The sequence below is a fragment of the Lepisosteus oculatus genome, chromosome 17, assembly GCF_040954835.1.
Source record: "Lepisosteus oculatus isolate fLepOcu1 chromosome 17, fLepOcu1.hap2, whole genome shotgun sequence".
Classification (NCBI taxonomy): Eukaryota; Metazoa; Chordata; class Actinopteri; order Semionotiformes; family Lepisosteidae; genus Lepisosteus; species Lepisosteus oculatus.
In genome coordinates, this window is record NC_090712.1 from 20,715,541 (window position 1) to 20,742,093 (window position 26,553).

At 35.5% G+C, this 26,553-nt stretch overlaps 1 protein-coding gene across 1 annotated transcript in view; it reads right to left on the reverse strand.

The window, feature by feature from the left end:
• The window catches only part of eys (eyes shut homolog), a 352,522-nt gene that overhangs the window by 293,594 nt on the left and 32,375 nt on the right, over positions 1 to 26,553 (reverse strand). Inside the window, exons 4-8 of the mRNA XM_069179989.1 lie at positions 23,007 to 23,200; positions 21,167 to 21,252; positions 18,519 to 18,633; positions 8,784 to 8,943; positions 1,364 to 1,468 (exon numbers count right to left, since the gene is read on the reverse strand). Of these exons, the coding sequence (XP_069036090.1) occupies positions 1,364 to 1,468; positions 8,784 to 8,943; positions 18,519 to 18,633; positions 21,167 to 21,252; positions 23,007 to 23,200 (660 nt within the window). The remainder of the gene's footprint in view (positions 1 to 1,363; positions 1,469 to 8,783; positions 8,944 to 18,518; positions 18,634 to 21,166; positions 21,253 to 23,006; positions 23,201 to 26,553) is intronic.

A 26,553-nucleotide genomic window follows, 5' to 3' on the forward strand; every position in this document is an offset into this window, starting at 1 on the left:
TTAATTGACCAGTGGTAAAGTAAACAGCACAGTTTGAATTATACTGCTTTAATAAAGATCATGCTGAAATACGTGTTATACTTTCCTTTGGCCTCTTCCTTCTATAGCATATACCTCAAGAGGGATTTGTGATCTGAAAATCACACTGGGAAATCAAGATGTTTAGGAAGAGCTGTGACTGTATAAACAAGAAGTCAGTCAGCTATTACCCAAGAAACAGGTGTGGGCTGGGTAAAAGGGAGGATAGGAGAAAGAGTAAGTTCATGTTAAAAGGAAATAGTGTATAACATTGACCCTAGGATGTTGGCTCAATCAACAAAAGTGCCTGCTCAGAGCACAGGTCTAAGCCTGAGCCAACAGCCCTGGCCCTGGCCATTCCCCATGTGGCAGGGCACAATGGTAGTGAGCTGCTGAGGTGAGTCAACTGGGTCCAAATGGCTCCCAACACAGAAGAGCCTAGAGGAGTGAAAGGTGTGTTGCTTCCAATCGACACTAATTGTGCTGTCAGGCTGCAAGGTATGTCAGAAAAGCGTGTTTATGTGTCTCCCTCTCAGCCAGGTATAAGGAAGAACAAGGCTGATTGCTAACAGCAATATCTTTAAACAACAGAAGATTCCAAATTGACTAAAAACGTAATAAAAACATTTGTTCATTCGAAAATATTAAAAATTGTTTTTCCTCTAAAGAAACGACATTACAAAATCAAACATATAGTACGGCGCATCTCTGCAGTTAATCTTTGAAGTCAAACAAACTACATATTGATATTTCTACTATGCACTAGCCTAGATCAACAGCATATTAAAATTGCAAAGGTGTCATTGGAATAATGAAAATGTCCAGGTCTCATTAATATAATCACTTCACCAAATAAGAATTCCAGATTAATGACAGGTTTTAACAGGTTTCTACAGAAAAGCTCCATTAGACTATAAATCCAAAATACACCTCAGACAACTTAACCAACCACTTTCTTCATTGCCTCATAAAAATTCATACTGAACAATGGCAAAAAGGGCCCAGGATGGCTTCCCACGCTGCAACATTTCCTGCCTGCTTCCCTGGCAGTTTGCAAAACTGCACAGCCAAAGGATTGCCAGCAGTCGTCTGCCAGCCAGTTTAGGATGACATGAATAAATAAAAATTTAAATTAGGCAAATGAAGGAGAATCAACAATTGCCTAATCAAAGGGAAATATTAAACAACACTGATGCACATTCTGCTAATGCTGAGCTCTGGCAATGGACTACATGGGATTGCTTTGCTGTCAATCAAAAGGGCATTTTTTTCTGTTTGGCTGCATTGTGTATCAAGATATTAGGGACAATATAAATTAGTTTGAGAAAAGAGGGAATTCACTTACCCATGGGGCATGTGCACTTATAGTGTCCAACAAAGTCACTGCAAGATCCCTCGTGTCTGCACGGGTTGGAAATGCATTCATTTATTTCTGTCTCACAGTGCTCTCCTAGAAAACATAATGAAAAATGGGCATGTTGTCTGAGATGTGACATCCAATTCCCACCTTTCATAGCATGCAATTTAATTTTAAAGACATTCAGACATTGCTCTGTGTTAAACCTGAAGTTTGAGTATGAACATATATCCCAGCTGAATTATTTCATTGAGGATCAATGAGGTAGTGCAAAACAACATAAACTTTAAGAATATCATCCACAAGAATGGCAAAGTAGGGCATAAATTTGCCCCATGCTCTGTGGTATACGAGTGTTCAGTGTTATCAATCAGTTCACTGTGTTATCAGTCCTAATATTTTATGCTTCTGTATAATATCACCATAATCTTTACTTAAAGAAATAACTTAAAAGTTGTTAACTGTATTGCTGGCCTAGTTTATGTAGCACGCACATTTTTTTTAGTTTTTTTGTCTTTAATGTGACTAAAACCAGTCTTAATAAAGACTGATGCCTAAAACCTGAAACCTGACTGACGGTTTCCAGGGCCTGCTTTCAAAATCTGCAAAGGAATCTTCTTACAGAGTTACTGTGAAGGTCATTTAACTAAAGACATCAACACCTAAAGGGTGATAAAATCCAACCTGACACATTTCAGTATTTGCCAGAGCTGCCCTGTTGTACAATTTAAATACTTCAATTGCTCCTATCAAAACAACTCATTAGCTACCATATAATTAATTATATACTTATGTAATATTATTTTTTATTAATTGCCTTCACAAAATTCTGTTTCACTTCATACATATTGCTGTTCTCTTGGGAACGCTAAGACTGCTGCTGGAAGAGGTGTTAATGGAGCCAGTAGAGGGCGCTCACCCTGCGGTCTGTGTGGGTCCTAATGCCCCAGTATAGAGACAGGGACACTAGCTGGTATATGGTGAGTGTACTGGCACACTCTGGCTGCCATCATATCACTCAGTTTGAGGGGAGTCCCCCTTTCCAGTACCTGAATTAATCCAGTGTTTTATAGGTCAGATTCTTTCTAAAAACATCTCACATCCCACATCATCTTCACCTCATAATGTTATACTCATGGATGCATATGTAGTGCTTAATTCATAAAGTCTACAGTAAAATAAGGTAACAGCAGTCATTGCTTAAAAAAAATAAAATACTAATGCTACAAACCCAAAAGAACAAAAGTGCCTTTAGTGATTATGATAGTATGCACATAGGTGCATACTACGTTTATATATCTAGTTTATATTGGCCTCATAATCCAGCGCTAAGATTAAAAATTATCTAAGTAGAATGTGAATGCTAACCCTAGCACTACCTGGGGTGTCAACTGAGCTTATGCATAATCTATATCTGAACCTCTCTGGGCATTGGTTTTAGACATGTTCCCCAAAATAAAAAGTATGAGTTGGAAACAATCAAGACCATTAATAAAATCTCTTGCAAGTGAACAAGATTCAATAATGCTTAGTTACAAGTCTTGATCTGACTGAGTCAGTTTTGGGATACAATTACCACATGGAGCACCGCGCAATCTAGGCCCCAGAGTTTCTGAAAAACACATTTTCAGATAGGAGTAAAAAATCACTCGTCCTAAACTTGACTTGCGCCTCATAATCCAGGGATGATCTTAATCATTGTCTAGGTATTGTGTGAATGCTAACCCTAACCCTACCTGGGGTGTCAAAAGACCATTTCCATGATCTATATCTAAACTTCTCTTGGTATTGGTTTTTGACATGTTCCCCAAAAGCAGTCATTGCTTAAAAAAAAGTACTAATGCTACAAACCTTAAAGAACAAAGTGCCTTTGGTGATATGGATAGTAACTTTATACATATCATTTCATACTAAAATGTACTAGATACAGTATACTGTACATCTGATAAGGTATTAATGAATATGACTTAAATGTTCTTGTATTTCATTCATCTCTGTGATTTAATCCTGTCCTTTCGTTCCGTAGTAAACACCAATTCCACATGCAAACATATAAAAAAGTTTAAACTGATTATCACTCATCTGCAGAATGTTGTTAAAGGAAATAGCAGTGATACCATACAATCTCTTTATCATGCTGAATGCTATGAATAGGAGTTGCAGCACAATCCCAAATACTTCTTCTTCCACAAATTGCTTTATATTTAAAAACATCATTGCTCCAGTTTGTTCCTGTTATTAAACCACAATGAAAATGGAGTCTTTCTAGTACCACTGGTAAAATGCTATTTCTGTATTGATTCTAATCTAAATACCGAATGGAAAGTAAATGGAATATGGGTTTGCCATAAAATTAAACATTCTCTACTGTTTTTTGACTGTATTACATTTGATTGTTTGAAAAATATTATTCATGATTGCAACAGTTTAACAAATATTCCTACATGATGTAATTTTAATTTTTAAACCTACCTTTAAAAGGCAGAATTAGCTAGACTTATTATGCTTTTTTGTTTTCAGTTATACGGTACGTATAAACTTTGAAATAATCTCTGAAATGATTACCTGTAAATACAGGTAATACTGTTGTAATAACTAAGTGAATGTCTTGATCATACTGTATATATAATACTGTGGATAGGGTAATGTATATTTTTAAAATATATATTCAAGTTTCAATGAGCATGTGTTGTTTGTCGAAATAAGCATTTCTCATTGTGGTCTTGAGCACTTATTTGAATGCATTTCTAACTATATTATAAGAAATCACCACAGTTCATCAATACAGAGAAAGCTGATAAAGAAGCCCTGTTTTTCCCATGGTTGTGTAAGCTCTATCCAGATGTTTGTATACTTAACCTCTTTTACAATAAATTGACTATTTCTCCACATTTTGAGAAAGTATTCAAAACATTTTCAGCAATCATTTTGTTGGTCATTACTTGACCTTTTGGTAATACATGGACTATGTCTAATTTTATGTCTAATAATTGTTGCAATACCAAAAGGCACGGACATATTAACAGAAAAAATAGGGTGTATTAGTATTATATACTGTATTGCCCATTCTGGGGTTGCTCTATGAAGCATAGTGTAGAGCCAAGTCTCCTCAGCAATAAGCCACAAGATAACAGTAGTTAGTTAGGTAAATCAGTCATTATAAATACAAAACTAATGAAATAATATATTAATAGTTACTCATTATTACATTGCATGTTATCAACACACTGAATGTTGAGATCGCAATATAAGCATCAGTCTTAAATCTATTGTAAAATAAATTTCTTTAGAGACTTCATATAATTAATGAAATGTTACTTCAGTACTCTATAATAAAGTTTTGAAAATCTTGAAAGTTGAAAATTATTTCTAATGGTACCAAAGAAAATATTTTAGCCTGTTACTGAATTGGATTATAATGGTACCTTTTCATTTTGTTTGATTACAGCAAAACGATTGCAGTTTGAAACCCTCTCTTGCAGTCTAGCTGGATAAGATCACAGTATGCAGACCACTGCAACATTCATAAGTAATGGTGATGCACAGAACATCTAAAATGTTATAGAGTCAGCTCATTTACTGTGTCTCTAGTTCATGAGATGTGTAGCTGTGACCAGATTTCATTTCATGGAGATTTTCTCAAACTTGTCTTCTTCTTGCAGTATGCCTATAGTTAATCTGTTTTCTTTTGCTTAAGCAGATTTTACAAACTGTTCTATTCATCTCAGTCCCATTTCAGAAAAAAGTGATTTTGTGTGATTAGGATTTTGCTGCCTGCATTGGCAGGGGTACAGATGAATGAAATCAGCCTTTTTAGGTTTTTCTTTTGACATACGTAACCACTGAAGGTGTCGCAGAGGGATAAAGCAAATGTATCCCACAATTCCTAAAGTATTGGTGAGTTATTTTTAGTCTTCAGACGTTCAGACAGAGATGCATATTATGCAAATACATATACAAAAAGGGACAGATAAACAACGTCAAATTCAATTGCATTATTTCTAAATTTCTGATCAATGCAAGCAATTCATGTCCACAAAAAAAATCATTGATATCAGTCACTCAGTAATCTGTCTAGGAAGAAAGGAACAATTAAAAGGTTTATTCCATGCTGAAAAAAAGAAGAAAGAAAACACGTTTTGGCCATGGAGCCTTCTTCAGGTGTGAGCTGAAGAAGGCTCCATGGCTGAAATGTTGTGTTTTCTTTCTTCTTTTTTTTCAGCATGGAATAAACCTATTACTTGTTCCCTTTGCAGTCTACGCATGCTGACGCACCTACCCACCTGAACTACCTAGGAAGAATCTACAGTATGCAGCTTTTGTGTTATAACGTGCTGCCCATCAAAATGGCGAGTGCAGGCCAGAAGGCATTCCAGACCCAACAGCAAAGGCATCACTGTCCAGGGGGAATGACAGGCACATGCAGGTATGGACTGTGCTTCACTGGGGACAAGTACAGGCAGGAGAAGCAGAGACAGGGCAGGACTGGCAGGTCTGCACCTCGAGCTGGGCAGGACAGGGAGCATGTAATCGGGACTGTCCACTGGGAGTCACGCCAGGAACCGGGCTGAGCGGGGCTCCTCCAGAGACCAGGCCAAGCACATGCTAACAGGGCAGACTGGGGAGGCATTCTAGGGACAAGGCAGACTGTTGTGCCCACTGAGGTCCGGTGCAGAGTCCCAGGGGCAGGACACGACATGGGACAGGCAGAAAGGCAGGCAGACTGAAGCAGGGTCCAGAGAGCTGGCAGGCTGGAGACAGGGCTGGAGAGGAAGGGGAGGACCTCCGGCAGCTGTGCAGAGCCCCAGAGTGCAGGCCTGAGCTGCCACGCACCGCGTGGAGACTGTGATTCCGGCACAGCAGAAGACGTCAACCCCAGAACATACACTAAGGGAGGAAGGGCCACTTCCACTGTGGGACAATTCCAGTGTGATGTATAGCTAACATGTATGTATTATCCATTATGGATTTTAGTGCATAATGGATAATAAGAATCCTTAATTTAAGCAAATACGTCAGTTGAGAACACATCTACATTTACAAACTGGTTATGATGCTATGCCATTCTCATACAGAAAACAAAGCAGTGAAAGAAAAAAGGGTAAATACAGTAAAGTACTGCAAATAACAACTGCAAGTGTTAGGCTGAAAATAGTTAACCATCCAAATGAAAGCATTCTCAGAAATAAAGGTGGGTAGTTTAAGCTCACTTTGCAGCTTGTAGCAGTAATGGGTAGTGGCAAATTGAAAAAAAAAACTTGCTTCCAAAGATCTTGAAAGGTTCTGTTTGATAAAAGTAGTATGTCTTAAATTTTCTGATAATGAGTGCGATAGGGGGCAAAAGTAGTATAAGCTACAGTTCTCTTGTGTAAGGGCTATATACTGTAAAACAAATGACTGTGCTCTTTAGATGGGCTTCTACATTTAATGGGAAAATCCAGTGTGAAACAAAATTCCAACTTAACCTCCTGTTCCACAAGTAAAGATGCCTTCCCTCTGTGTAAGAAAATGATTTAGTATCATTTTGTTCTCGGTGGTTACTAGATTTCTCATATTGACTCAAACAGTATCTCATATTTAATTTTGTGCATTTAATTACAGGAAGATATTCAAAGATAATGATTACATGCTTTTTACTGCAAATTACTTAGAATTATAAACCACATATTTTTAACATATTTCTTTACAAATGTAAAATTTGTATGTAATGTAAAACATTTCTAAATGCATCTTTTGTGGAGAAATTTCCTTTCACATTACTTTAGCTAATGTACTAATGACTTAATTTCACACAGCCACATTTACTTCAATAAATTAATTTAATTGTATAACCGACTAGCTCCAGGGACCTCTCTGGGCTGTGTAATTTCCCGTGGCCTTGGTAAGAACTTGTTTAAAAGCATGTGCTACCATTCTCTTGAAAAACATTTTTCCTTCAGAAATATAAATATAAACCTGGGAAACTGCTGAATCTATATTTTGCTTCATTGGCCATTAATATTAATTCTAATATCCATTACCTGGAGCCCAGATTTGGTTGAATTTATGGTAAAATGTATAATGTCTTCTCTTGCAGTAATTCTTAAAGAAACAGAAGGGAATGTATCTCTGACAGACAGCAAACTTTCAACAGTCCCACCGCAGGTGTCCTCATCTTACACTATCAACTTCCTGTGCTGTGAAAGACTCATACATATAGTGCCGCTCCAGTGATGGAAAAATTGTCTTCCACAATGTGATTGCTGTAAGTGACTGATGGAATTAATCACTTCATGACTTCCTGGTCTTTTCATGTTGAAAACATAAGCTGGAAGAAGTCACCTGAGGTCGGCTTAATTTCAGGCCCTGGTAACCTTGCCACAGGGACTGTACTGGAAGCTATGAGAGGTCACAATGTACCCAGAGTATCTTTTAAAAGACATACTGTATTTCAAGAATGTATTGGATTTTTGTGATTGATGTTCATGTCTTTCATGCTTTTTGATGTTTTTTTATGCTTACTGTATATTGAAGATAAAAATAAGTGTTCCTGTGCTGAGTAAATATGCATTATCATACCATAATTTGAAGTAAAAAATATGAAATCCTTAAAACTTCAGAGCTATACTTAGGTAAAAGGATTGTTCATTCTGCGTTTCCCTGCTTATAATACTGTATGAAGTTAATTTAAACTAAACAAAACACATGAAAAAGTGAATCATTGATCACATATAAAGCTTAATATGAAAGGAAAAGAGAAACACAGTAAGTAGATCTAGTAAGGAAGGAGACGTACAGTACTTTGATTAACACATTGGAAAGCATCACATCCATTACAGTATTCATCACCTGCAGAAACACTCAGGGCTGGAAATGACACAAGGCAAAAATGATCTCAAAATAAAGAGGCAGCAGCCTACATTTTAACATTTCATAAATAATTAAACATTCAATTGAAGTTTATAACAAAACTTTGGGAGAGATGGTAACAGCCAAGTTTAATCAGCCTCAGCTGTCAGTAATTTGCAATCAATCCTGGTGCCATATCTTAACTTAAACCTTATAAATTCAGTTTCAAAACTCTTTCTTCAAACCTGGTCTTATAAGCCTCTTAGTAAGCCACAGAGGAGTGGTTAATTTCACATAGAGCCTATCCCAACCGCTCATCTGCCTTTCACATTTAATTGTTCATAGCCAGATTCTTGCTCTTCATTTTATGGCCAGTCATTCTAAATTGTTAAAACCACTTAAATTCCAAGGTATAATCTAGGTCTCTATTTATGCATACTGTATACAAAATACAAAATCTGGAGAAGTAGGATTAGCTAAGATATAACATATTCAACCACTAACAACACTAAATATTCTCACATAGAGTCACCTAAAGATGTGGTATTTTAGATCATTAATACAGTAACTAAAACATTACCTGTGTAGCCATGTTGGCAAATACATTTGTATTTTGGTGGTGTCTTTGGCAGACTGACATCAATACATGTTGCTCCCTTGGTGCATCTGTCTGGATATATCAGACATGCATTCTCCACATATTCACAGAACTCTCCTGTCCAGCCTGGAGCACAAAGACACTGTAAAAAATCACATAAAAATATTAAACAGATTTCAGATGTAGAAACTAATCCAGCTTATGTATTATGTAGTAGAGACCTGCTTAGCATTATAAAAGCTAACATCATCCCAAAAAATCCAAACTGAAGGATTACTAACATGGTGAGATGCTTTATGATATACTTTGTAGATTTTAAATGCATTGTGAGGGTGCTGTTCCCTAAAAAGTATTTGAGGGAGACTTTCTCATTGGAACAAATAGCCCCTGTGCTAAAAACACCACAAACATACAGTTTCCCCAAAGGGCCTGCCTGACCACATTGCAAGTTAAGAACACAATTATTAATAATTCTATGTCTCGATATAAAGGGACTAGTGCCAGTTTGACACATGCACCATCCACAGGGTTAGACCCCACTGTTCTCTCACTCATCCAAAAATCAGATTAAGGTTATTAGCATCCTAATTAGTACAGTAAAAATGATTTACTAACAAGTTGCCTATAGTAATTTACTTTAGCTGTTCAATATGCATCCCATCTTTATAGAGACTTGATGCAAGACACATGCATTATAACAATGCAAAATAGTGATAAAGGCGTATTCTTTGTAAATCATTTACATGTTGAATACAATCTTTGGTGTGTTATATACTTCTGATACATGTCTGCCATAATCAGTTGTGTGTGGGAGTGAGGCTGATTGATCTTGCAGCATTTAGTCTATACGAAAAGCTGAGGCTGATGAGGGGGTTTACAACAAATGTATTCAACTCCAAATTCTTCTAGGTGTATTGGAAAGATGAAGCATTTCTCATGAATACATAGTCAGAAATCCAAGTTATCACCACAGAAAAATCTGGACAGCTCTTGAGAAACATTATCATACAGTATGACTTTGGTGTAACTTAAATTTATGTCAGCACTCCTTGAGTCAATTTCTTTATGTTTACAGTCCCCAACAATATTTTTCACAACACTTGGTGAGTATAGCGTGGAGCACATCTTAGTTCAATCCTTGGTTCTACTTTGTTGTATCTGTAAGCTACCTTTAGGAGACATTATTAACAATTCCTTGCAAATTATATTTTGTTTTTCACCCAAAAAGAACCTCAAAGCTCTTCACATGAAGGAGGGCACAACCTTCCAGTGCAGCAAGCACCTGGGTGACACCAGGAAAGCATCCATTCCTGTTCCCTCACACAGTGGTTCAAGTGAAACCTTGAGAAAATTACTTCACCATTTGAATTGAAGCAGAAATGGATGATTGCGCAAGTCCAAATAGGATTTAATCAAGACAACAGGGTTAAAACCTTATTGTTTTGAAAAGCACCATTGGATCTTTTATGGCCAAATTGGCTGGACTTCGGCCCACTGTTCCCAGTCACCATAGTGGGGCCTTGTTTGGTAATTCTGGGGAGAGGAGAAGACAGCAACTTCTTTACGTGACAAATGCAAGTCATGAACAGGTGTTCCTTTGATGTTTCTTATTCATAAATTGACCAGCCCCATCCCCATTGCATCTTATGATTCGATAAGATGGAGGCCACAAGTTAACTCTGCTGCTGAATTAGAAAACCTTGCCCTGTCTTTCATTTTTATCTGGATGACACTCAAGTTTGCATGTCGCTTCCAGCACAAGAACGCTTACGCTTACTGAGTACCCAGTGGACATTCAGATAATAAATTGGATGAAATTAAAATCAGATAAAACTAGATTTGGTAAGCTGCGATCCCTTTTATGTTACTTTTCATGTAACCTTTTTTACAATCTATTAGGGTGGAAAAACTGGGTGTAAGCATGTCAAGCTTTTCCATCTTTGCACACTATAATCAATTCTAAATGCACAGCAGAGAGGCAACAGTGCATCTCTTGATAGGACAGAGCAATGAGATAGTTGTGCAGCTCCCTTTTTCAAAGCAATCAGGGAATGAACAGAAATGCAAAGTAACTAGTTCACTATCCTGCATGTCTTTGTGATAAGAGAGGAGATCAAAGAAGGTTGAGAAAAAAAAGAAGAACATGCAGACTCTACACAGACAAGTGCCTAAGGCCAGAATCAATCCCAGGACCCCAGAGTGAGTTAGCTGTGTTAACCAATACTACAGTATCTCCTATGGTAACCAATATCAAGAGGCTATTGATATACAGTAGGGTTAGGTTTTGGCACACACATTAATTTCACTACTAGGATCCCATAGTTTGCACTCAGTGATTTCCAGGTAAACTAGATGTAAGGTTACAGGTTTTCTTGGTTCCAACAGCAAAGCATTGTAACCACCCTGTACATTAAATAATTATCCTTTAATGTACAGGAAAACATAAACATGATCTGAGAAAGAACACGCAGTTCATTGTTTCTTCCATGGAAGGTTAAGGTTTATGCTCCTGATATCTCTAGATGTTAATTAAAAGTGGTAATGAAATGGTTCAGTTGTACTGGACAACATCAATATTTTCATTACATTTGACATTTATTAGAAAGAAACCAACAAGGAGCTATATATGGTCTTGTATTACAGACTAAGGATTACAGCTCATCTTCCAAATGATTAAATATGCATGCCCCTGACAAGCCAGGAAATAATTAGAAACTGGTGACAATATGGCACTGCATATTTTCAGATACTGAAAACAATGTTGTATTCTAAGTGAAACTGCCCAGTAAAAACAATAAAATAATGAGACCATACTCCACTCCATGCACTGTAAATGTATACAAAAATAACATTAGGGTTAAAACAGATGGATTGATATGTGATAGAAAAATATTAAAATAATCAATAACTAAATGCAACTTTGATTTTTTTTTTCATTTCATTACAATACCTTCATTGGTATATTAAAATATATTTACTAGATTCTAATATCAAATTGTACTTTATTTACTTTCTTTACTTACAAAGAGTTCACACACTTATGTGCACATCATAAATTAATTCTCTCAACTCAGCAGTCTTCAATCTACAGTTAATTTAGGCTAGAATTCCATGTCATGCTTTAGTTTCTTGTGAGCAACTTTTTCATTAAACAGTCTTTGCAAACCATTACGTATGAGGACTTGTTGTCTGCAGAAAGACAATAAATTATTAATTTAACACCAGCAGTAATATATCTGTTAAGTCAAAGGAAATATTGGACCTTTTTTCAATGACTGGATTAATAGATTTATACATTCAATATTTTTAGAATATTTAATGATTCTGAGTTCAATAATAATGCAAAATAATACAATTTTAAGGAAAGAATATAGAAATAAGCAGAGCTCCACAGCCAACATTTTGTGTTTCTTCTTCTTTCAGCACGGAATAAACCTTTACCTGTTCCTTTGCAGCCTGCGCATGATGACGCTGCTACATGCTTGAACTTCAGTAAATACATTGACAAAAGTCTGGATTTCAGTTTCATGATGCATGTTCAAACTGTATTTGGTTATGTAACTGCAGTAGCTCCTGCAATCCATGTACAGGTATGAATTGGATTCATTACTCTGTTCGCCTCCCCGCTGATGGCTGGTGTGTGGTGAGCGTACTGGGGCTGTGGCTGCCACTGCCCTTGCATCATCCAGAGGAGTGCTGGTGGTGGAGGTGTGAAAAAAGTGCTACAGTATATACAGTAAGTGTAAGGACTACTATTAATATTAGACTGAAGTCCATGGCTGCAGCATTAACACTTGAGATGCATCCGTTTGCAATTTGCATCTCCTGCAGTAATAATAGGGAAGAAGAGGGAAGCCATGAGAAAGGTGCAGGCCACTGCTGTTAGTCCTAAAAATACTAAAATATAATATATTTAAATAAATATAAATATTTAATGAATAAATATTTTTTATAATGGAAGTCTTGCATAAACTCTCTAATAATAAAATCCGATATGCATACTATGTTTAATTTGTTTATTTATTGTATATACAGGTATCTGTCACTTCAGTACTCACTTTACATTCACAATCTCTTAAGCCCTTAGCAGCGTGTCTGATATACAGCAGCTCTGTGAAGTTGATACTCCTACAAACAGCACAAACAGTGAAACCCACCTCACTGTTAGTTATTGAAACTGTTGGTTCTCTGTTCTGCTTTGTGCCATTGAAAGTAGCATTTGTGCTGTTTCCATTTAAAAGGTATAGCATCTTATTTTTTTGGGGGGGTGTAACATCACTCAGCCTCCCTACAGTGGCACAGGGGAACTGAGACAGTCTCATTTGTTAGTGCTGTACGTGTGCTGGTTTGTGCTGTTGAAAGTTGCTCAGTTGATAGTAGCTCAATTTAATGCTACCAAGACTGGTATTTATTTACTTGAAAAATAAAAAGGTGTTGGGCATTACCATTTGCTGTAATGTGGCATGTTTTTTACAGTACGGTAAATTATGCCAATCGTTCTGAATGGCTGCGACTGTACTTCCTCACTCTTCCATCTGATCTACAGTACGGTGTAGTGGGGTTTCTTTGAGTCAAACAGATGGGTGCTGCACACCAGATGTGGATGAAGTGGGCCCCCACCCATTTGTGAAGCACTGTACACTGTGATCCTTTAGAATGAAAATCATTATAGAAATGATAGGGATTAGTTTTCCTCATTCTTAAATACCCACTGACTTGAGGTGTGTGATTGATTCACAAGAGTGAGAAGTGATAAATCAGGTATCTCTTTAGCACCAACACTTATGATTTTGTTTGGAAATAAAGATGCCATAAAATTATTTACTCTGTAAACAGAAAAATCAACCAGCAACATTTCTCACACAAATATATTTAAACACTTCAATTGCTGGATATGGAGCCTGTTTCACTCTTTGTAACTGTATGTTAAATGATTTACTTTTACGGGTGAAAAGCAATAATGTGTCTACACTATACTGTAAACACTACACATCAAAATCAATGTGAAATGAGCAAATTTATATAGTTTAAATGTTTACTCTATGATGAGTTGTATAGTGAAGTCCTCTTTCTACTGTGATACTAAACAACAGCTGAAGCAACAATACAGTATCTTGCTATAGGCTTATTCAATTTCAAGTGTAAGGAAAAATCATAGTAGACTCCCAACAAAGAGTTGTTTGGAAGGTTGTGCTGGCACTTTTTGACCTTGTTGGTTTACAATTTACTCTTACTGAACTTACTGTAGGTCATAAGCATTTTATTTTCTAAAACCTTCTGTGTGAGAGGCAAATACTGCAAAAATTATACTGTTTTTTTTAATCTTACAGGAGATATGAAGTGATTAAGTATCAAACTTGTTAAAAAAATGTTAGAGTACAAGAAATAATTCTTTTTCAGACTGTTTTAGGCCATAAATTTGTTATAAGCAGAATACGTCTGGGGTCATAAAATATTGATTATTTTTATTTGTATTACACAAAGTAAAGCTTTAGCTTTATTCCAATAACGAAATGCTAAATTAAGTCAAGTCTGATGTTACAATATGCAAAAAAATACAAGTTACTGATTCAAAATGAATAGCTGTGTAAATCTGTGACCAACGCTGCACTGCATTATTAATTTTGTTATTAGACACCCATACCCAAGAGTAGCTGTGTGCTGCAGTGACAGTGACAAAGTGGTTTACCAGTGCTGAAACCATGCTTCTGGCCAAATCCTTAAGGAATTAACAATAATGGGAAGCCGCAATTATTTGAAAACAAACACTGCAAATCACATAAGAGAAGGTTTTCTGTATTTATATTCGGAAAATAAACAAACTGTATTTTATTTAAAACAAGGATGCTTTATGACATCATTTATATTGTTCAGCAAAAACACCAACAAATAGGTAATTAATTTTTAATCACATTAAAATGTTTGTGGTGTAATAAAGGTTAGAAACTATTGTATGTCATTCTATCCAGATTGCATGTTTGGCTGTTAGCAGTTTATTGATTGGTGTATCTCATCCAACTCCAAAGATTATGGTTGTTCAATCTCTTGACTGACTTCAGGCCACAGACTTTTGTTTGATATACTGTACAGTGTACGGCTTTATGAAGTTTTCACTGAATCTTTCAGTCTTACAAAATGTTTAACATTTTCTGAAATACAGTGTAGTAGTAAATGTATCTGCAAATCAGCCAGTTACCAGTTATTTGCTTTGCTAAGGAAATCAGACAGAAAATAACTATTCAAATAAATAATGCCTGAACAAAATAGTATTATACTACGTAAGGTTTTACGCTTGATATTTCTTTCAAAATATTCTGTTACAAACCCCAACATTGGCCATTAAATAGATCCAATACAAATTACAATTGATGTGCAATATAATGACCAAGCTGAGAACAGAAAAACACAAACAGCAGTGCTGGGACAGTACACAGGACATGATGGATTTGTATCAGCTCACATGCAAAAAATGTTCCACTGTGTCAGAATTTGGTTTTGCTAAATTTTGTATTTAAATGTGATAGACCTCTGCATGAAATATTTATTTTCTTATGATTCTCTACTAATTATTACAAATGATCTGCTTTCTCTGTAACAAAATGCATGTAATATATAAAAACTAATTGAACAAGAATGTAAAAAGCTAATGGTTCTTAAAGAACATGGCTCTGAGGCCCAGGACACCAATTTAGCCTTTTAAACGTGGAGAAATACCATGCAGCTCAATGATACATCAAATTAAAAACTTCAAACTGTTGGCTCACTTTTAAGTACTGTTTGTCTGAGTTCCACTGAAAGTGTATATATATAGTACTTTATATTTTTTACTATATTAACACATATTTACATATATGCAGTATCTGTTTAGAGTATATGGAAAATAATTGTTATAGACAGACAATTCTTCGTGTTGAAGCTTCTCCAGAGGTTACTGTTGTGAGGGTTGAAATATACTATTAAGAAAACCATGTTTGACTTAAATAAACCACTGAAACATGTATCATTTGCCCAACATTCAATCCTCAAGGGTACACAATACTGTAAGTACAGAAGTAGTTCACATTTTCTTGGTTTTTGCCCCCAGACTATAACATAAGACATTATCAGATGTACACACACATTCACCTGGGGTGAGGATGAATGTGTTTCCCAAAGATCTCAGACTATGCCAGAGTGGAGAGCCACAAGATAAGCCAGAAGATATTTTCCTTGAAGCTTGATCTAAACAACTCTCAGAAGCTCAGCGAGGTACAGAAGACTGAACCTGGACATTACCAAGTACGGCGATAGCACAAGGAAACAATTTTCTGTAGGTAAAGATACAGTACAGTACGTATTGACTGCTGTAGGTGACAATTTCCCCTCTGGACTAAAAATCACAAACTGATACTATAGTAGGATGATTAGAAGTTGTACTGTGCTCTAAGATGTAATTACTTTTGGATGATAGATGTATGTTAAATATCCTGCTCCCATCTCGGATATTAAATATACTGTACTTTAATTTTTTCACAAGAGCAAGGGAGGATGCTAAGCCTCATTGTCACAGACACAACATCAATAAAAAGGATATAAAATCTTAATTTATCCTACAGTATGTCTCTGTAACAAGAAGCTGTCACTGTGAGGGGATCTTGGTGGTTTGAAGTGTCTCCCTAGACACCTAAAATCCAGGTTTGACTCAAATAAATCTACTCTATGTAGAAGGGCAGCTGCTGGGCATCTCATGAGCTGGACATCTGCGAGCAACAGTTTGTGGGATTCTGCAGTTTGTAAGCTTTAAGAGTTTCGGATAGAAATTTTGGTCTTGTAAAGAGGATTTTTATTGAAATCAATAAGGAGCTTAGCTGTCTGAACTGGGCCTTTGTTAGTTTTATATTTTCCCAACACTATAAATAAAGTGTATGTAATTTTTATTTTTCTACCTTACAGCTGTGTGTATCTGTTTTCCAAAGATATGACAAATGTAACAGTTTTACAATACATCATGAATAGTTTGGTTATAAGATTGGACAATGTGATGCTATATATGTATACTGCATATACAGTACATATGTCTCACAAATATGATTTGATTTGTATAAGTCTTGATTTACTTGGAGGATCAAAGAAAAAAAGTCAGCAAATTAATTAAATCTGAGTAACCTTTGAATGTGAAATTAATTAATGCATCTGTACGCAGCACATTTAATCCATTCTCTTCTTTTGAGTTAACAGGTGTTTTTCTAAGATATTAAGCTTAATCTTTTTGCCTGTTCTTCGTGCTAAATGATGCAGTCACTTATTTGCAGGCACAGGACTCCTCATGTTTCAATATAAAAGAGTATATTTAAAATGCAACATTTATAGCAAGTACTTGATTAGTTTGTATTCATTCTAAAAACAGGCCAAGAAACCTTAAGCACTGAAACAAACAGTAAACTTCAAAAATTGTACTAGTTTATTGTCTTTTTCTTATCAACAAAAATGGCTTTATTATCTTCACTGTCCAGGTTTGATATCTCGATACATGTCTTGATATGTACATAATTAAAAGGCTAGATTTTAAAAATATCGGGTGAGCAGTTGGTTGGCTAGTTATTATACTATTATATATCCTTACTATATACAGTATACTATTATTGTGGTGGTTTTTACCCTGTGAACAGCTTGGAACAACCTGAAACTTGTATCATCTTGGGAAGGCATAAGGCAGACGAAATGCTGTCATACATAGGCGTCATATGAACCATATCATCTGGTAAGGTAAAAAATAGACTTGTTATCTAATTAGTGATGCGCATAAATGGAAAATTGTGAATTCAAGACTTAAAAATAAAAACAAACAATACTTATTGGATCTCTTCAGCATGAATCCTGTATATAGAAAGCAGTGATCATTAAGAAATCAAAAAAGTAGTTCACATTTGCTTGGCTTTTGCCCCCAGACTGTAACATAAGACATTAGCAGACATACACACACATTCACCTGGGCATAAGGTGATCATAAAATAATCAAAAAAGTAACAAATTAAAAACTTTATCTAATTTATCTTTCTCCCATGGTGTTTCCATGTCACCAATGGAAATCATTGTGAACATTGACTAACTTTGTAAACAAGCTTTCATCCCAAGTACTGGTTGGCTATATTTTGTGCTTTGTTGTGTGTGTGATTAGCATATTAGGGATCTTCATATAGCAAGCTTTGGATCAAGACTTAAGTGGCCCAGCTCAATTCTTTAATGAAGAATTTAACGAAGGAAACACATTTTTAAATAAGATATCCCCATATCCACTTTAGGAATAATTTAAGTAAAGTATCCAGACATTAATAAGAATTAAACATCTTTCTTTATAAATGAATTATTTAGAAACTACTTATAATATGACTTGATTTTTTAAACAAATATGAAAGTTAAGCACTATAAAACTCCTCAGTCACATGAAATCATGTGATTATTTCTCAATATTCCATGTAAAATAAAGAATAATGCTAATTTAGTCTCATAAAAATGTTACAACTATGGCGAAAAGAAGAGTTTAGCATTTTAAATGTAGAATGCTGGTTTATAAGAGTAGTAAATTTGACACAGCTGTTGTAGTTAACAAGACGTACTGTACATCACTTACTGAAGCATGCATTTCTTTTATTTACAAATTCACTAATGAATTGTGAAAAAAATGCTATTTTTTATTTACAGGCATCATATTCATTTACCACATATTAAGTTACTTACACTATATCCGCCAATTATATTGAGACACAATCCTTCATTCAGACAGTTGACGCTGAGCAGCCTGCAGTAGTCAATTATATCCTCACAGTTCTTCCCAGTAAACCCTCTAAGGCATCTGCAGAAGCAAAACTGCATTAGAAGAAATGCACCATCCATTCAGACTACTGCTAACTACTGTACATTATAGCATTACCCCATCACAATACACACACCAGAAAATAAAAGTTAAGAAGCAGCTTATTGATGTACTGTACAGAAACTATTACATACAGCATATAGATTTTATTATGTTTAAAGGATTTGACTAAGAAGGGCCCTTTAAAACGTTCATCTTTTAAAAACACTACAATATACAATAAATCAGTATTTAACAAATTTAAAATAGTGGTCCTAAAATGTGTCTTAAATCAATAACTAAAGATGACAAATTTCTGTCATTAGTTGCAATAAATTAATGTAGAATATTTGCACTTAAAATGTCTTCATTTTCTGTGAAAAAATCATTTCTACCACATAGATCATAAGAACATTCAAGAGATGTCATCGGGTCAAACGATAATGTGGTTTTATAGTTATTAACTTTAGGTTCCAAGCCATGGTAACCATCTTCCAGTCTCTCTTACAACACTGCACATTTTACCCACAGAGTCACCTACCTTGCATCTCTGTTTCAAAGCACCTAGAGATCTGTGGATTCCCTGAGGCATTTTTCAATCAACTTCTTATTAAAACCACTGGCTGCCTCTTTCTTTCCAATTGTAATCGAATTCAAGAATGCATTTGAATTTATTGACATAAAGATGATCTTTGACATTTATTTCTACTGTGCAATTCCTCACACAGTTGCATGTACAACACATACAAAATATAAGAATGGACACAAAGAAGAGGTGACCACTCAGTCCATCTAGCACATTTGGTTTGCCTCTAGCTAACTGATTTAAGGGTCTCATCCAGTCATTTACTAAAATGTGGGTTACTGGTTTTATCCATGGCTGGGTAGCTTGTTTCATTCTAGCACAACCCTTTCATGTAAATTAGTGCCTACTGCTCTCAGTTTGAACTGGCTCATACTTTCCTTTTTTGTCTTCTGGTTCACATTTCACTGTTCATTCTCAAACATCCAACTGAGCTCAATCCCAGTGCTTCAGAAATTTGAAAACTTGCATCAGGTCTTCTCTGTTTTAGTTGACTAGTGCCATTCTTTTAATTTGTCAGTATACGCCATTTCTTTGAGACCTTGGATGTATCTGGCTGATGTTTTCCACACTGATTCCAGAGTGACAGTGTTTTTTTAGTATCTTGTTGATCAGAGATACAGGCTGATGTAAACTCTTACTGGTGTTACTGGTGTGCTTCTAAAGGTGTCTAAAGACTAAAGATGTCATGGCTAAGTTATAGTTTATAATTAATAATTTAACCATTATAATATTTAACATCTATCATTTGTAATATAAAACCTATAATAATATTAAAGTTATGCATAAATCATTTCATTTATTGTTTAGAAGTGACAATGATAATATGGAGTCTCCTCCTTCTAGTTAAATTTAAATATATGTGATCACAGAAATGTGTTTAGAAGATGCAGCTTCAAGAGTCTCAAAAAGTAGGATCTTGCTACTGATCATGCTCTGATCCTGCCAGAATAGGATCAGAATTTGAGCAGCTTAGATTGAGCCTTTATCTTTTTACTTCAATACATCTGAATTTAAGAGCAAGATCAGAGCCTGGATTCATGATGGGATCCAGTTACTAAAATTGACCACAGACCTCAAGGTCAGTAATCCAAAAAAGTTTCCAGGCTTCCTTCAATCATTAAAACCTTAAACCATCTGCAGAAGGGTTGAGCTTGTCCAGAAACCTCAACCAAGCTAGTTTTGCCTGTCTTTCAGGTATAAAACCGTTAAAAAAAAGAAAATGATTATCTGCCTAGCTACTCTTACACTAAAACCAGAAGAATGCCTTATACAGTACAGTAAATTGTCAGTTCTAGACTGAGATTTTAGCTATGTTAGTTACATAGAAGGAAAAGACATGTCCATCTTTAAAAAAATCAAATGGCATTATTCAATTTTCCATTAGACCCCTTGCACTCAGTGACTGAATGACAAAAACACTTTCTTTTAAGAACATAATGTTTCTATTGCACCAGATCTTAAAAATAGTTTATCGGAGAAAATAACATACTTGGTTTTATAGGAGTTTAATGTGTAAATGAAATGGGAAATGAAACAAAAAACTAAAAATACAAGTGAAAGACACAGGAGATTTCCCAAAGAAATGGAAATCCTAAACTGAAAGCTTTTTCTTTAAATTCCCAGCATTACCTTAGATGAATATTTTAAGCATCTGTGTACTAGTTAGAAAACAACACAAAAAAGCGAATACAATAATTGAACAGGTTATACTTTTTACATTTTTTATCTGGTCCAAAGAAATGTAAATGAAACTACACACAGTGAATACTAATAATCATAATCTCAAAACATCATACTAGTAAACTAAATTTCATTAATGAATAAATACTTATTTTGAATGGTCATTGGTACTCACCTCACAAAAATATAGACTAGTAAGTTTTATGCATCTGCCAAACTGTTAATTTAGTTGTGTTTAAAGAACTATACGGCTGAAGGTCTCTTTACCTGCAATAATAGTCATTTGCCAGATCTTCACAACTGCCATTATTCATACAGGGGGCCGAGCCGCATAGATCCCTCTGACGCTCACACTTCCATTAATGTGAAAAGCAGGAGGAAATATAAGATGGCACACTCATTTATATCTTGCAAAAAGATCATTATTATTCAAAGTGCTCAAAACAAAATGACTTCTTCAAAGGTGTTTTTATTCCCTAGTACAAGAGATGTACAGTATAGATACAACAGTTAATGGACACCACAACTTAGTATTTAGCATGAAGATTTCGACGAAGCACAATACACAGAGGTAGCAGAGTGGTGCAGTGATTGCCTTGCAGCACTGGGGGCCTGGGTTCAATTCCTGGGGTGCCGTCTGTGTAGAGTTTGTATGTTCTGCCTGTGATTATGTGTGTTTCCTCCCATAGTCCAAAGACATACTAGTACAGTAAGTTAATTCTGGTAAACCTGGCCCTGGTGTGAGTGTGTGTTTGTGTCTGTGTGTGCCCTGCAATGGACTGGTATCCTATCCAAGGTGTGTTCTGCCTTGTGCCCGTTGCTTGGCGAGATTGGCTTGTTCCCCCGTGAGCCTGTATTGGATGAAACAGTTAGAAAATGGAAGGATTTATATGGAGGACACAAATAAACACATTTGACAAAAAGGCTCTGGGTTTATATAAAAAATGATAATGATCACCATCATCACCATCTCAGTGTTTATATCTGTGTTGACAATATGTACTGTAGATCAGGCTTTGATCAAAAACTAAATATATCCGTCCATTTTCTAACTACTTCCCCCACTTCAGACTCATAGGGGAGCCGGAACCTATCCAGCCAAGCAACGTGCACAAGGAAGGATACATCCTGGATGGGATATGTCACACACACACACAGACACACAGACACTCACATCAGGGCCAATTTTCATAGAAGCCAATTATACTACTAGGGTGTCATTGGACTGTGGGGGGAAACCAGAGCACCCACTGAAAACCCACAAGAACACAGGACGAACATGCAAACTCCACCAGATAGCACTCCAGGTTGGGAATTGAACCCACCTAAATAGATTAAAAGATTCAGAGATTAATGTCTAAGATTCAGAGTAAATGAATAAAATATTAATTAAAAACAAAATACATTTAGGTTTCAATCTTATGGAAAATCTTAATTATTTTGGAAGGTGACTTCTGGAAGACTTTGGCAAGCTGCAAAATATGCCACTGAATTTTACCTTTATAGGAAATCATTTTATTATTACTTCATCTTGCTTTTCTTTTCAGTAAGCAAAAATATATTTTTCTCTCCCATTACTCTTATGTACATATTGTTACCCAGTGGTACTGTAGTCTGTATGCTTTTCTTCCATATATAGATAAAATACCTAATTGTTTTCATACATTTCATATAAGTTTGAGTTATTTGTAAGCCTCATTCAGGTTTTTTATAGTTATGGCTTATGAAGGACACACAGGAAAGCAATTAGCTGTATTCTCTTCTTGTTCATTTAACTATAATAGGGAACTTCTGCCACTCAGAACTTCAGAGATAAAAAATGGGATGTACTTTAACAACATTTGTTGGTAATGGCTGAAATGGAAAATTGCAAGGGACATCTTATAGAGAATTTCATAATAGCAATTTCATTCTGGCACTTAAATCTGTGGTAGCACATGCTGTTGAGATCAAACTGCTTTACAAGTGTCTTTTTTTGTAAGCAGAATCATTAATTGTTGTTCTAACCTTCAAAATGACACAGCTTGATATGCTTCAAAGACAGCATATTAATTCCTAAGTGACATTTTATATTAATTGGTTCCTCTGAACAGCTACAACAACTTACATTTTCGTCTGTGACGCATGCTATTTCATGATGACATCCATATGACATGCATTCATCCAGTTTAGTGTCACAGATGTTTCCGGTAAATCCAGGTAGACAATCACAAATGAATTCTGCCTTGTTGTTCTTGCATACGCCTCCATTTTTACATGGCTGTGAGTCACAAGGTGCCTTCTTTTGTTCACATAATGGACCTAAAAATGAAAATAGGGACTCATTTAAAAACAAAAAAGGCAGCAAATAAAATATAGGCTAAAGTATTCTTCATTTGCTTGACAATGGTGTGTCAATAAAATGAAGGTTAAAATTACGAGTATCAAAGAACAGCATACACAGAACTCAGCTGCTTGTGTTGTTGGTTTGACATCGCAATGTGCAGTACCTTGTTTATGTCTTAAAATACGGGCAAATATGTTCAATGGTTTATATAATATAAGGTGATGGTGTTCTTGAGTGGTCCAGTAAAATGCAGGGCGAGCTCTATTCTAGCTACAGGCGTGAACTATAGCTAGTTCAAGCCTAGGACATCTCATACACAACTGATTGTGGGCCTCCAGGCTACAATTGTGTTTAGGGGCCTGGACCTCTTGGTTTTTCAGCAAACCACTGCTGTGCCTTGATGGGGCCTGCAGCAATTGAGCAACATCAGCAAGAGATCAGACAGTCCTTTAACTGGCATTATGTCTCCTGCCAGATGTGGAGCTCACAGCATATCAAAAGATGAATGGACTATGCAGATGGGCATGTCCATGTGTCTTAATTCCCTCCTGAGTGGTACAAGGATTGTTCCTAGAAAGTCAGGAGACAGACATTTAACAATTCCAAATAGGATGGGTCTAACAAAAATAGTGGTTAATTTCAATTTCTGAAAAACATCAGCAGCTGTATGAAGAAACAAAATAATTCAGAAAACAATATGCAATATGGGAGCTTGTTAAAATTGTATTTGCAAATAAATTATTCTCCAGAGAAATACAGTAGCCATGTTTTTTTTCCTGTCAGGTAGCACTTCATGCAAAAATGTAAATTAAGTATTTTATAGGCACAAAAATTTACCTAAGTTATCTTATCATGTCGAGTCACAATTTTAAACACCAACACTGCCAACATATTCTAATCCCAGAATGACTGCTATTACATGTAATTAATGCCTTTCCTCCTTTCATACTACCAACCACCTGTTCTTAAATTGTATCATCCCTCAGTTGTCAGTCCGTACCACACAACTCAAAAAGTATGAATATCTGATTTGATCAGTCATGATGCATTTCTTAAATTTTACGTTATGTTTCAGTGCTTCAGCTGACTCAAATTTAAAACTTAAATGAATCCTTTGTTTTTAGTATCTTATAATAATTTTGTATTTTTTAAATTTTTCAAAGTATCTAATTGGAACATTAAAAAAAGACTGGTTACTAACAATGTTAAATTACATTATTTGACTGAATGTCAAGCACAATCCTAGTTTATATTGCAGAAAACAACAGAAAACACACACTGTATGCAAGGCTTAAAAAGTATGCTCACTAAGTGGCAGCTATAAGCTCAATTCAATGTCTCACAAACTATTCAATTAAAACTAGTTACATAAAAAGTCATACAGTATATAGTGCAAAGCATGAACTTTCTGAGGCTCACCCTTGTTCATGCCCATGAAGCAGCTGGTATGAAGCATAATGGAGAAAGAATGACCCTAATTTTCAAAACAAATATATCATGTGGCACCACTCCGCAAGCGTATAAACACTCTTTTTACTTACTAATTCATTTGATTGATGCTTTTATCCAAAGAGAGTAACATTTGCACCTATTTATACATACTGGAGCAATAGGAGCAAAGCACCTTGCTCAAGGGTACAATAGAAGTATTTCATCGGGGATTTGAAACCACTGACTTCCATTTTCAATTTCAGAATCCTACACATTTGTTTTTATTTCAACTCCTTGACCTATTCCATTCCAATTCCAATCCAAAAACATTCTTCAATACTAGGAGAACATATACTGTACATCAATGAGTCTACACTAGTTAACATATGCTGAAAGCACATGGTGTGAGTGAGTGCAATGATTTAGACCCAATCTAAAAAGAGTCTTGAGAGTCTTGCTGTGACTCTCACTTACTGTAGGCATCATGGACACTCAACATTCCACTGAATAGGGTTAAGTAGGGATTTATGTATTCATAGACTTTTTTTACAACCAACATTAACTCATTTTTCTTTCACATACAGTATGTACAATGTTAGCACATTCTAGGCCCTTTATGATACAATTGTCTCAGAAGTTCCCTATTGTCCCCACATGTGCATCAGTAGAACACCATCTAGTATTTCATATACAGTATGTATAATTACAGTATGTAGTTTCAGTAGGGTGTAGATTTACAGTACTTTTAAAATGGGAAAATCATAAATCACTTTTTTATATATAATTTTTTACTCCCCTTCTCCAATGGCACAAATTATCTATGATATGTTTTAGATAAATTCTACATCTAAGCTACTGTACATCTAAGAATGACCTTTGTGGTTTAGTCATATTACAGATTTTAAACACACACATACCTGAACACACAGCCCTGCAATTTTATTGAGCACTGCAGAATTGTTCCTTTATTGAGCTTTGCTGAATTGTCCCGCAGGTGGCTTGTGATCTTCAGTATATAATTACCACTGTCTTCATGTTGTGTTATTTGCTGTAATAGAACAGTTCTTTCACAAAAAACTGCTGATGTAACTGTTCCTGAAATGGTCTTGATAGAGACTTCAGGCTGAACAGGAATTCCTCTGAGCAATGCCCTGTTCCACAACAGCCTGCTTCTTCTTGTGCACAGAAAAATAGGATGACCTCTAGTCCAATTAGAGGACTCAGCTTTAGGAAGTAGTGTATAGCAGTTTTAGTCTTAGTAATCTAAATAAATGTTAAAAATATGGTAGGTATGATTAGTTACACCAACATATGAAGACATTTCATTAAGGAGCATATGAGATGTGGTCTTTCGAGACATTTTAACATGCATAATGACTTGGTTATAGAGTAATAATGCCTCAGTCTTTTTCTATATGTAAATATATATGTACATTTATATTCTATATGTATATAATTCATAGAAAAGGGATTCTTGTGTAGCACATATAATATTTAGAGGTTCTCATCCAGGGCTCTGTATAATATGTTGATTGATTTTCAAAAACTATTCTTTTCATAAACTGAAAGGAGCATACTGTATGAACCTCCTTAAAGCTATTATGAGGAACTTACAGTATATAACTTCTTCTAGAAGAAGACATTAATTTCAAAGAAACTTCAGAAAATCTGAAAGATAGCAGAAGCTGGAGGAAACCCATGCGAAATGCGAAAAAGGGGAGTACAGTACATACAAGCTCTATGCAGATTTACTACCTAAACAGATGTCATTCTGAAACCAGAAATTGGCAGGAGAAACAATTTAATTTGTAAAGGTATTTAAAGAGATAAGAGCTAACTCTCCACCATTTCACCTAATATATTATGCCTTGCAAAACCATGTTGACCCTACAATACA